Genomic DNA, 13,624 nt, shown 5'->3' with positions numbered 1-13,624 from the left:
CTCAGAACATCACAGTGGATCTTAGCTTTGTTTTGAATGTGTGTGTGTCCATACATACATGCAAAATTCTATTGGGTACCAAAACCTTTAAGAAGTATGATCACCCAACTCACATTGTATAAGGAATACTTTCCTAAAGCAAGAAAGTCTATCCCTGCCAACTGCCACTGGGGATATGGCCAGCTGGATTATACAGCTGTTCTACTGGCGGTCAATGATTTATTGCTCTTAGAGTTGCTTGTAAGTTTTAGATAATTTAAAGGAAATATCAGAACTGTTCCTCTTTGTCTCAGCTACTGGAGAAGTGTTCTCATGTTTGATTGACAGCAGCTGGAGGGGTGTGTCCATCTTCAGTGGTAATCAGCTAGAGGGGCATGTCTGTGTTTGACTGACGGCAACTGGCAGCCTGTCAGAGTGCTGGTTTTTACACCATGGGGGCAAGAGACAGTATACAGCATTGGAGAACATATATTTCTCACCTCTGGTTTCTGAACACAGGACAAGTGATTTACAGAGCAGATGTTGCAACAGAAAAACAGGACATTTCTTTTCTTTCTGACTTTTGTCATTAGATCTCTGTTTAAAAGTGATGTTGATTTTTAAACATACGTCTTTTCCCTGGTTTTCTTCCAGGTCCAAGAAGGGAAACTGTACGTTGGAGTGTCCCAGAAGAGGACAGCCTCCCAGCAGAGGACAGGCTCCCAGCTGACGACAACCTCCCAGCAGAGGACAGGCTGCTCTTAGCTCGGACACAGTTTATTAAGAGAGTGTCTGAAGCTGTTCTAAACCAGCTTCTGGATAAACTTCTTGAGCGTGGTGTTGTAACTGATGATGAAATGCAGTCAGCCAGAACAAAAACCAGAGCAGAAAAGGCACGAGATGTGATCGACACAGTGCGAAGAAAGGGAACTGAAGCCAGCTCGGTTCTGATCGCTGCTCTCTGTGAGGTGGATCGATTCCTTTCCAGAGTGCTCGCATTTAGATGAAGCAAAATCCAGAAACTGTCGAGTGAAAGAGGGAATGTCAGTTTTACAGTCTCACATTACTTATTGTAATCTTTAAATGAGAAGTTTTGTTTAAGTCTGTGTTTTTAATAAGAGGACTTTCACTCTGAAAGTGATTCACTCCAGTTTGGAAAAATAGGCCTCACACTGATCCAGCAAAACTTGAAATCACTCCAGGACGTCTCTGATTGGCTGGAGCTGAGCTGTCTAACATTTCCTCAGCTTGTTTCTCTGATAACTTCAGATCTAAAATCCTTCATCTGGTTCAGACACAGAGCTGAAAACCACAGAGGTGGAGAACGAGGATCTGAAATATGAGACTTCAAACTGAGCTTCTGTCAGACAAACACAACGCTGACACCTGAGCAGACAGGATATGACATCACTGACAGGTGACCTGTTCCATATATAACTTTAATGGTCTTTGTATTTTTGTAGTTTATGTTTCTTTTATTTTTACAAGTTTTATTCTGTTTCCTGTTTTGGATTTATGCACTTATTTTGATATTGCCTTGTATTTTATCATTGCCATTCATTGTTGTTGGTATTTGTTTCATTTACATTTACAATTACTCATTTGTCAGACGCTTTTATCCAAAGCGACTGACAAGTGAAGGACAATAGTAAAGCTTTAATGCAGTGGGAAACCTTCATGTACCTTTTTACAACTGATGTCATTTTACTTGCTATTGTTGTGAATTTTACCATAATTTGTACAACTCTGGTTGTTTTAAACATGCTGTATAAATAAACCTGATTTGATTTGATGTTAAAATTTCTATTATGCAACTCAACAGGTGACTATGGAAGCCATGAGAGGCAAGTGAGGATTTTTTAGTAATTCTTATTTCATCCAGGGGAATCTGCTTCCCTCGGCCTGTTGTTCAATTTAAATTGATTTCAGAAAGTGCAGATACCCTGTGCTTTTCTAATGGAAAGATATTCATACTGATCTTTTTACTCACTACAACTGTGTAAACGTAGCTCTCAGTGTTTATCATGGATTTCTGCCTAAAATAAATCTCATATGAAACGTGTCAGAGACCTGTTGGGTCTTCATGGAGGAACTGGAGGATCAGCGGCTGCGTTCAGAAAAACACACTCAGCCAAAAGTGGAAGAAATTCATGTTTGTCAGCAGGTGCATACGAGACTGCAGCTGTGGTCAGAATGAAGCTGATACTTTTTCATGTTTTCTATAAAATCATTTTAAAACATAAAACAGTAGATGAATTTTTATCCAACAGTTTTCATGCTTCTTCGTGCTTTGTTAATACTCTTAATAAGAGCTGACCAGACAATCAAACGTGGAGTTGAACAGCAAGGACACAAAAGTAATGAGTGGAAAATGTTCATTATCTCAACAAGGACAACCGGCATTAGCTCAGAGAGCAGAGAGATGTGAGCTGCAGTGGTCTGGTCAGAGCTCTGGATTTTATGAAGGTGCCAATGGTTTCATGCTGAAACTGCAGGAGATAAACACCAGTTTTAATGTCAGAGAGCTCTCATTCATTTTGTGGTGATCAGTTTGTGACGTGTTAAAAGTTTCACTGGTAATAATATTGATTGAATATTAATTTGTGAGGTTTCACTGGGGTTTGGTATTTGTTAAACTGGATGGAGTCCTAAATAAGATGTCTTATAATTCACACATCTGTTTGATATGTAGGGACCTGACAGCAAGAAATGAATTTGCTGTTAATGTAATTCATTACTCTTATATTCAGTTTTTTGTTGGTTTTTTTTTCCAAATTCAGAGAAAATGTTTAAACTGTGGATTGCTGGAGTTTTGATGAAGTTTCATCAGAAACAACAACATGGCAGAGTGACCCTGTGTGCCTCCTCCCTCAGGTGTGGTGTCAGTGTGGAGGAGGCGGAGCCAGGGCGGAGCTGAGAGGCAGGAGGGCCGCAGGGAGGCCGCTGCTGCTGGGGAGGGAGGACCGTGGCTGACGCAGCGTGAGTTTACATTATTCTCCTCATTATTTCTGTGTCAGAGTCTGGTTCGGTCTCCAGGTGAACTGTAGACGACGAGTCACTTCTTTGACTTGGTCCGTGGACACAGAGCTGGAGGTGACTGGAACCACCCGCTGTAGTGAACAGCTGATCCGCTCCGGATCTGATCTCATCAGAGGCGACGGCGTCTTCAGAAGCAGATGAAGCGTAAAAAATCACACTTTTGTTTCTCTCTTGTTTTCCGTGACACCAGCAGCCACAAAGACGCGAGGAGACAATACCAGAGATACAGTTTTAAACGCGTTTAAATAAGAAGAGAGGAGTCAGAGAAAGTGAAAGTAAGGTCCAGACTCCATTTTGGAGAAGGGATTTATGGCTCTTTGGAGGGAGGTCATTTCATTTCAAAGAGCCATTGAAAAGACTGGCTCATCTGGCTCATTTTTATATGTATTCACTTTTAAGAAGCCAGCCTGGGGTTAATTCATTTTATCCTGGAAATAATCACAGGGAGGAATGATGGGCTGAGATTTGGATCAGAATCATTTCAAACTCAGATTTCCCACCAATATTTGAGTTTGAATTATTCTGAAATATTGATTATAGCTTCATTTGGCTTGTGTGGACAAGATTTTAAAGTCTGATATGGATTCATTGTAAATATTCCACTGCCATATCCCTCTGAGTTGACAGTGAGATGACTATTTACCCTTTGTATAAAGTGTGTGTATGTGTGTAAAACTACTTTGACTTATGTTATTCATGCAACACCTAAACACTTATAAATACACAATAAAAACAAATCAGGCGACAATGAAGTTCCATGCAAAAGCGTTTAGTGCAAAATTTCCACACAAGAACATTTTTAACAATACAGAAAAACTCAAAACAATATTTTAAAATGATATCATAAAGGCTTATAATAAAGATTAAAGGTGCTGTAAAAAAATACTAAGTTGTTGGTCAGTAACACCATGTCTTGTTTTAGTGCAAATTTTAGAGAAAAACATTTCACACAAGAATATTTTGATAGAAAACTCAAAAACAATATTTCAAGTATTAAATAGATAAAACTACAATAAATTAGAGAAACAAATGTGCATACAGCCCACTAGTACGACTAATACAAACTGTACAATGGACCAGTGAACTGTCCTGAGGTGCATATAGTTGCTTTGTAATAAAATAGAATAAAAATAGAGCTCAACCCTGAGGAGGACTCCTGAACTGTCCTCGGGTGAATAGTAGCCTGTACCTGACCTGCAACAACAGGAGATCAGCCCCTTTACTCTGAACCATAACCCCAAGAACAAAATAAAGTGTCAACAAAATAAATGACACTCCCAAAGTAATAAAGCAGTTCCATGCTTCATGGCCTCTGCTTCTTGTCCTTCAGCAAATTTGCATTGAGGAAGACAAGTGATCTCACTTTTGCAGGCTTGAGGCGACTTCTCCTCTCTGTGATTCATGCAACATTTGCATATGAAATCAGCTCCTCCCCACGCTCCTCCCCATGCTCTCTCCGCCTCACTCAGAGGAGGAGCAAGGAGGAGCTTGTGTGAGCACCTGTGTGAACCACAGGTGTGAACCACAGGTGTGAACTCAGGGAGAGAGAGAAAAGAATGGCTCCCAACCAGACGCGACTCGGTTCCCATTGTTCATGTTAATGAGCCGGTCCAAAGATTCGGTTCGTTCATGAACGTCACAACTCTACTCCATTTCAAAGCAAAGGGAAGAGACAGGACGAGAGTAGATTGAGTGTTAACATCAGGTGTAGAAATAATAATATATCTTATTGATTAATCTGCTGACTGAGGGACAGCTGTGGTCACAGACATGATTCCCGCCCAGTGTCCTCTGAAGGGAACTTCTTCAAATTCGGTACAAACATGTACTTGAACTCAAGGATTGACTGATAAGAATTTGCTGGTCAAAGGTTATTGTGACCTCACAACAACACAACGCTAATTAGGATAATATACAGTTATTACCTTTAAAGTCTTCACTGCATGTGAGTTTGGAAAGATGGTTGGATGTAAACTGCTGCTTCACTCAGGCGGAGGTATAAAAACTCAAGGCTGAGATTCTAGTTTTCATGTTTTCTGTGCTCTCAGCTAAATATATAAGACGTGATGTTCATCAGAAGTCTGACCAGTTGTTGGATTTAAACCATGGTCAAAGTTTGTCTTCATGATGAATAGAAAATACACATTATTTTAGTTCTACAAATGTAGAATAAACAAGAAGCTGCTAATTTCAGAGGTGGAGAACTGACTGTGTTTATTATGCTGGGCGTGTGTGTGTCTGCAGTATTACAGGTTTAGAAGATGAGTGATTTGGAGGAAGAGGAGGACAGAGCAGGGTCTCCAGCACCCAGCCGTCTGTCTATGAAGAGTGACCGGTCCAGAAGAGAACCTCTGTCCTTCAGTGATGAACCTGGACCCTCAGACACAAAGTAAGAGACTGTTTCTACTGTAAAGTGACCTAAAGATGGTTCAGTTTTCTGTTGTTGTTTAATAACAGCACTGAGGTTTTTTTTTCTCTGATCTATAGTTGTTTGGGCACTGACAGCTTTATTTCCATGAGTTGCTTTTCTGCAATGTTAATTGTTTTTTCAGCTTATGCTTAAAGTTCAGTACCAGTTACAGATTGTTTAGTTGTGTTTTGTTGCTCTCCAGATTTCACAAATTCACTCAGGCTTTGCTCACTGGTATTGTCAGTGTTTGTAAGTAATGTACTTAGTGCTGGATGATAAGGTCAAAAAAACAAATTCCCTTTTAATCAATTTTTATGCCTCTGCTTGTTAGAGCTGTGGGCAGAAGCATGATGTTTTCTGGTAGTCCAGCTGTCCCGTTCTCATGAAGACAATATCTCAGTAATGCCTTGAGGGGATTTCTTCAAATTTGGCACAACCATTAATTTGGATTCAAAGATGAACTGATGCACAATTTGGTGGTCAGAGGTAATTGTGACCTCAACCTACCTGACCTCACTGTGGCCATCACTCAAGAATTCATATGCTAATTAAGACACATTTTCAGATGAATGTCTAAGAGGATAAAATGAAGTGATGACACTAAAAATCCAAAAGTCTTCAAAGGTCAACTTCATTGTGACATCTCAGCTGTATAGGTGAGCACAGTGAGCTGAAGAGAAATAATCAGATAAAGGGCAAAAACTGACACAAGGCTGAATGTACAATGAGGCGATCTCATGAATGTGTTAACTGGTGCATTACGTTTTTTGGTGACAGTGGCTTTTTGTGCAGGTTTTAGCCATATATTGTGGTTTGACCTAGTGTTGTTCAATAGTGTGTTTGGTGGGGAATGACCAGGGACGTACTCACAAAGTATTTTTATCTTACCACTGAGAGTACTCCTAAGTCACACTGAAAGTTTCTAACTAAAAGTTTTCTCCTAAATCTTACTGAAAAGCTGCTGAGAAGCAAGCTAAGAGTGAGACTCCGTCGCTCTGGCTGACGTCAGTTCTCATGGACGAGCTTGTTTGCAGGAGCCACAGTGATCGCTTGATGAAAGGCCGGTCTGTGCTGGTGAAAACACATGCGCAACATTCGGCAGTAATAATTAAAAAACACAGAAGTAAACAAATACAAATTAAGTGATTTCAGATTACGTTCTGTTTATAATAGTAGTGGATTCTCCAAAATGTATCTCTATGATACAATTTGTATACAGCTGGGAGAATTTAATTTTACAATAAAAACTTATATTCAATTCACTCAGTGGAAAAAAATAATACAAAAATTAAAAACTTACTTAAATCTTACTGACAGCCTATTAGCCACCTGTTGTACCTGGTTTAATGTAGCTGTGGCCCCGGCTGTGGGTTGAGGTAGGGTACGTACATGATGAATGTGATGCCTTTCAAACAGCAGCCTCAGGCCACTCTCCGTAGAGATCCATGAGTCGTGTGTAGATCCTGGACACTTTGCATCAGTGTCTAGAATTGTAGTTGCATCGATTACAGTCATAGATAGATACATAGAGATGTGAACATAACTATTATCACTGTCAAATCATAATCATGTTCTGTGTTATATTTAAAATCTGCTCTTTACAAGTATAAATTTGTGTAAAATATGTGTTGTTTCCTCAGACTGAGAGCAGGGTCTCCAGCACCCAGCTTTCTGTCTATGAAGAGTGACCGGTCCAGAAGAGAACCTCTGTCCTTCGGTAATGAACCTGGACCCTCAGACACAAAGTAAGAGACTGTTTCTACTGTAAAGTGACCTGAAGATGGTTCAGTGTTGAAGTCTATTTCAACATGAATGGTAGTAGATGCCCAAGTTTTTAACTAAGGATTTGTGGTCCCTTTCTTCTAAAGTCACAGACACATTGCTTTATCTTGATTTAGTAAAGGACTGCACAGAGGTTTTGTGCAGGTAACTCTAAAGAAAAGCAGCACTGCTGAAAACTGTCTTGGAATGATCTGCTCCATTTTCAAAGGAGCGAAAGTGGGAAGAGGGAACGGACATGTTAAGACGCAGCTTGATTTATCACTGCAAATAATGTGAATATAATAGATTATAGAGCTGCATTCAATTCATGAGCTTTGTGTTGGCCACCAGAAATATAATGTGTTTATTTCAAATCTGTTCATGTCCACAGAGGGAGGAAGAGGAGTGGTGTCTCTGAGGAGGAGCAGCTGTCCTGCTGTGCTCTGTGTCAGGACGTCCTGAAGGATCCAGTCTCTACCAGCTGTGGACACTGGCTCTGCAGACAGTGCTTCACCTCATACTGGGACCAGTCTGGTTCATCAGGAGACTCCTCCTGTCCCCAGTGTGGAAAAAGATCCAGAACCAGACCTGGACTGCAGACAGCCAGTCAGAGCAGCACTGTACAAGGTGAGACCAAACATCTGTCTGCTGATGTCATCATCTCTGAAAACAGGACCTGTTGTTTTGTTCTGTCAAGTCAATTTTATTTATATCTTGGCAAATCATAAAGGAAATTATCTCAGGACACTTTTCATATAGAGCAGATATAGACTGTACTCTTTATAACATTATTTAGAGACTCAACATTCCCCCACGAGCAAGCACAGTACAAGAAAAAAACTACAGGTAAAAACCTTGAACAGAACCCGGCCATTTTTCTTTCTTGTAAATGTTGATTAGTTGGTGTAAAGGCAACAGTTTACAACAAAACGATTTAAGCTCTCAAATGGGTTTTACTTAATGTTTCTATCTGCTTCAGAGGGTCAGAATTAAAGTTTTGAGTGACAGTGTAGCATCAGGTCAGTTACGTCTGGCTCGCAGCAATACTGACTGTTACTCCCTGAAATTCTCCTCCCTCAGCATGTCTGTCACTCTAAGCCTTGACTAGCTGGTTAGCAGTTTACCAGGTCGAAGATACGTTTCGCCTTCCCAATGAGAATTTCAGTAAATCACAATGCATTTCATTGTTCGTTTCTTAAAAACAACATCTTATGAAATGTGCTTGTATTGCATCCAGTCTTAATGGGTTAATAAATTTAGATGATTGGTGGGAAGCCACAGTCACTATGGGGTTTATCGTGGGGGCAGTGCAGAGAAGCGTTTAGGACTGCAATTCTGCCTGGTCCTGGTCTCAACTCTGGGATTTTATGGTTTGTCCTAATGAACTCAGTCAGATTTCTAGATATGAGACTTGCTCCATCCAAAGTGGGATGTATGCTGTCTTTGCTAATCAGACCAGAGGTCTCTTTTGTAACTGCTGTTTACACACAAAAAGGGGCCTAAAAAAGGTGTCTATCATTTCCCACACAAAAGTTGAAATCTATAAAAACAAACTTGACAGGAGAATGTGCGTACCTGTACAGAAACTCTGACTCGTGTACGAACATTTTGGAGAACAGGGAAATTGGCAGCACGGATAGTGAGGTGGTGAATTGAAGCTAGCTGTGGAGTGAGACAGAAATGTTACATAAGCACCTTCCAATTGAAGAGAGGCCAATTCAAATCTTAAATCAAGCTCAGCACTGCTGTCTTACCATTGCTGCTTCTGTAATGGAGGCTTTGAACATGGCCCACTCAGATTCCATGTCCTCAACCTTCCCTGGGATGTGCTGCATTGCGTTTGAGAAGCAGCAGTTAGGAGCTGTGGCCTCAGGGTCGTTGGTGCCTGTCAAGGCGGCAACCTAAGAACCCACTGGTGGACGCCAGAGGTGAGGGAAGCTGTCAAGCTGAAGAAGGAGGCTTCAGGGCTTGGTTGGCCTGGGCAGCCAGAATGGTTGCAGCCAGAGGCAAGAACACGGGTGTGGGAGGAGTTCGGAGAGGCTATGGAGCAGGACTTTCATTTGGCCTCAAGGAAGTTCTGGCAAACCATTTGGCAACTCAGAACAGGGAAGCAGGGTTTGACTCAGACTGTGTTCAGTCAGTGAAGAGAACTGCTGACCTGGACTGGAGATGTCATTGGGTGGTGGGAAGAATGTTTTGAGGAACTGAGCTGGAATTGAGCTGGAGGGATTGCATATCCCATCTGGCCTGGGAACGCTCCACCCTGAGGAGGAGCTGGAAAGCGTTGCTGGAGAGAGGGATGTCTGTGACTCGACCTTGGATAGGCGGAAGAAAATGGATGGATGGATGTCTTACCATCACAGTGGCCACCCCAGTATTGCAGAGGAGAGGGCCGGGCTATATGTTGCAGACACTCATGGTCAGTTGAGGAGTCACTGCAGCTGTTGAAATGCAAGGTTGTGCTAGGTGGCAGGATTCAGGAAGGTCTGGCTGCTGCCTTTCCACGATATTAAGCCTGATTATACTGAGTCCCTCTCACAGTAACCACGTTAACTAGGTTAACAAGGTGTGTCAGGTAACTGCAGTGACCACAACTGCTGTCAGGTGCACAGAGGGCACATGTGGCTAGATACATGTCATCACTGGTCAGATTTGGCAGGGGCCCAGACAAAACTGTCATTTGTTATATCATAGCATTGACATTTATGATTATTATAAAAACAACATTAAAAACCTTTTATTTTCTCTTTTTTTAGTTTTTCTGTTGCTGATCAAAATAATCAGCAGATTCTCAGATTCTGTGTCTTCAGTCTGACATTGTCTCTTCTCTTGCAGCAGATAGTGGTCTGCAGGAGGTTTTAGATCAACATAAGATCAGTCTGAGGAGCAGATGTGAACATGTGACTGAAGGAACTGATGGAACAGGAAGTGGAACCCTCCTCAACAGGATCTACACTGAGCTCTACATCACAGAGGGACAGAGTGAAGAGGTTAATACCCAACATGAGGTGAGGCAGCTGGAGACAGCTTCCAAGATGAAGACCCTCCATGACGCTCCAATCAAGTGCCACGACATCTTTAAAGCCTTACCTGACCAACAGAGACACATCAGAGTGGTTCTGACCAACGGCGTCGCTGGAGTTGGAAAAACCTTCTCAGTGCAGAAGTTCAGTCTGGACTGGGCAGAGGGCTCGGAGAACCAAGATGTCAGTCTGCTGGTTCTGCTTTCGTTCAGGGAGCTGAACCTGATCAGAGAGCAGCAGCACAGTCTTCTCAGGCTGCTCCATGTTTTCCATCCAACATTACAGAAGGTCACAGCAGAGCAGCTGGCTGTCTGTAAAGTTCTGTTCATCTTGGACGGCCTGGATGAAAGCAGACTTTCACTGGATTTCACCAACAGGGAGGTTGTGTCTGATGTCACACAGACGTCATCAGTCAACCTGCTGCTGACAAACCTCATCCAGGGGAACCTGCTTCCCTCGGCTCTGGTCTGGATCACTTCCAGACCTGCAGCAGCCAATCAGATCCCTCCTACATGTGTTGACAGGGTAACAGAGGTACGAGGCTTCACTGATGCCCAGAAGGAGGAGTACTTCAGGAGGAGATCCAGTGATGAAGAGCTGTCCAACAGAATCATCTCACACATCAAGAAGTCCAGGAGCCTCCACATCATGTGTCAAGTCCCAGTCTTCTGCTGGATCACTGCTACAGTTCTGGAGCACATGTTGACTACAGAGCAGAGAGGAGAGCTGCCCCAGACCCTGACTGACCTGTACTCACACTTCCTGCTGGTTCAGACAAAGAGGAAGAAGCTCAAGTATGATGAGGGACATGAGACGAGTCCACAGGAGCTGACGGAGGCTGACAGGGAAGTTCTTCTGAAGCTGGGGAGGCTGGCGTTTGAACATCTGGAGAAAGGAAACATCATGCTCTACCAAGAAGACCTGGAGCAGTGTGGTCTGGATGTCACAGAGGCCTCGGTGTACTCAGGACTCTGTACTGAGATCTTCAAAAGAGAGAGTGTGATCTTCCAGAAAACAGTCTACTGCTTTGTTCATCTGAGTGTTCAGGAGTTTCTGGCTGCAGTCTACATGTTCCACTGTTACACCAACAGGAACACAGAGGTCCTGGAGAACTTCCTGAGAAAACACAGAGGCTCAAACCTAAATTCTCCTGTTAAGAGCATTTTTAGAAACAATGTCTGGGACTCATCTTTGGATGTCTTCCTGAGGGCAGCCATGGAGAAATCCTTCAAGAGTAAAAATGGTCACCTGGACCTGTTTGTTCGCTTCCTTCATGGCCTCTGTCTGGAGTCCAACCAGAGACTCTTAGGAGGTCTGCTGGGTCAGACAGAGAACAGTCCAGAAACCATCCAGAGAGCCATCAAGAACCTGAAGGAGATGAACAGTTACAACATCTCTCCTGACAGAAGCATCAACATCTTCCACTGTCTGATGGAGATGAAGGACCACTCAGTTCATCAGGAGATCCAAGAGTTCCTGAAGTCAGAGACCAGATCAGAGCAGAAACTCTCTGAGATCCACTGCTCAGCTCTGGCCTACATAGCCGAGATGTCAGAAGAGATGTCAGAGGAGTTGGACCTGAAGAAGTACAACACATCAGAGGAGGGACGACGGAGACTGATCCCAGCTGTGAGGAACTGCAGGAAGGCTCGGTGAGTCCACATCAGAAAAGCACTTTCTGCTCATGAAGCTAAATAGCTGTGCATGTCTGGTAATAATTCAAGGCAGGCTACATTGGGAGCGATCTGATTTGCAAAGTGAAAGAGACACGTCCTCAAATCCCCAGTTCACCCATAAAATAATACTGTTGCAGTCTTTAGTAGGTCACTTTTATAAAAGGAAACACTACTACCACTAGGAAACATCAGCTCGGCTCGGCAGAGAGTTGTTGGTGACGATACGAATTCCCAGATAACTGGTATCACAGAGTCTGGGTTTACCAGCTGGGACCAGCTTCATGTGAAACGGGGGGGTTCATTACAAGCAACATAATCAGAACCATGAGTGACGTACTTAATAAGAATAAACAAAGTCTCACTGTGTTATTCTGAGTGGTAGTAATGGAATCAGAGCATTAACACTGTCAAGAATTCTGCTGGGAATTAAAGAAACTTTAAAATGCATCTGTAATTGTGTGAGAGTGACGTGTAAATTCTGAAACAGCAGAACATGGACAGGTGGAGCTCAGGTTTCAAACCACCAACCTTGTCACTGACTTACCCTGACGACCACATGAACATTTACTTTTTTTTAAATTATATTTCAGATTTGAAGTAATTATGTTGTTTTATATTCTCTGTAATCACAGACTTTCTGGCTGTGAACTGACAGACAGTCACTGTGAAGTCGTGGCCTCAGCTCTGAAGTCCAGCCCCTCCCATCTGAGAGACCTGGACCTGAGCTACAACAACCTGCAGGATTCAGGAGTGAAGCTGTTGTCCACTGGACTGGAGAGTCCACACTGTGGACTGGAGATGCTGAGGTAGGTTCACTGACTGTATGTCATTGCATTTTACAAAAACTTTGGTGTAATTGTTAAGAGGTAAGGGGAATAGAAGACAAGTTAAAGAGGCATAACTGTTAACCGTTTTATTTTGAAAATCCAGTTTATTCCAGAGCTTTCCTGTGAATCTGTGTTGACATGAACAGCTGTATGAATGTTGTGCTGACATTTGGATGATGTGTGTAGAAGGCAGACATGTATGATGATCCACAATAACAGAAGGATTAAGTCACTCTTCTCATTCTAGAGAAAAGATGATTGATTTGGACATATCTGATTGTTTATCAATGATTTTATTTACATCTTTTATTCAGGTTAAGTTCCTGCGGTTTGTCAGAGATCAGCTGTTCTTCTCTGGCCTCAGCTCTGAAGTCCAACCCCTCCCATCTGAGAGAACTGGACCTGAGTCTCAACAACCTGCAGGATTCAGGAGTGAAGGATCTGTGTGGTTTTCTGGAGAGTCCAGACTGTAGACTGAAGACTCTGAGGTGAGACACTGAGGGTTTTTTATATGTTAATAAACTTTCTTTCCAAGCCTTTTGAAATTCTTTCATATTGGTTTGACGCCACTTCCTTTCTAGCTTTCGTGAAATCTGCTTTAGAGCACACGTTTGAGTCGTGCCTCTGACTCATAACCTTAGACACAGCAATTGACTTTCAAACATTTCTTCAAACTGCCCAGTTTTGGTTTTAATGTCTTACTTTTTTAAGATGATTTAACTATAGAGATTTTATGCTGATCCACACATATTGTTGAGCCTCATATTTAAAACATTAATGTAACATTTAACAAGAAAAATCAAACACCATATTCATATCCACCATATTCACAGTTAACTTTGTGTTTAATTTTCTCCTTAAGTTTACCCTTATATTTCTTTGAATACAAAAGAGTACAAAATATTTATT

The 13,624-nt window shown here is 42.2% G+C and overlaps 1 protein-coding gene across 15 annotated transcripts in view; it reads left to right on the top strand.

Annotated features, from left to right (window-relative positions):
- Nucleotides 1-13,624, top strand: part of LOC139624914 (protein NLRC3-like) — a 74,261-nt gene that overhangs the window by 55,571 nt on the left and 5,066 nt on the right. For 13 of the 15 annotated variants that reach the window (XM_071484314.1, XM_071484307.1, XM_071484306.1 and 10 more), the window contains one exon: nt 634-1,771. The exons of 1 other annotated variant lie outside the window; for it this stretch is intronic. In XM_071484314.1, the coding sequence (XP_071340415.1) occupies nt 634-986 (353 nt within the window). In that variant the 3' untranslated portion in view covers nt 987-1,771. Of the gene's footprint in view, nt 1-633; nt 1,772-13,029; nt 13,204-13,624 lie in introns of those variants that run through there. One more of the 15 variants, XM_071484313.1, reaches the window with a different exon arrangement.

The sequence above is a fragment of the Trachinotus anak genome, unplaced genomic scaffold (genome assembly GCF_046630095.1).
Source record: "Trachinotus anak isolate AG129_WGS33_773 ecotype Australia unplaced genomic scaffold, CSIRO_AGI_Tana_v1 ptg000009l, whole genome shotgun sequence".
Classification (NCBI taxonomy): Eukaryota; Metazoa; Chordata; class Actinopteri; order Carangiformes; family Carangidae; genus Trachinotus; species Trachinotus anak.
This window is presented reverse-complemented; position numbering and strand designations above follow the sequence as displayed.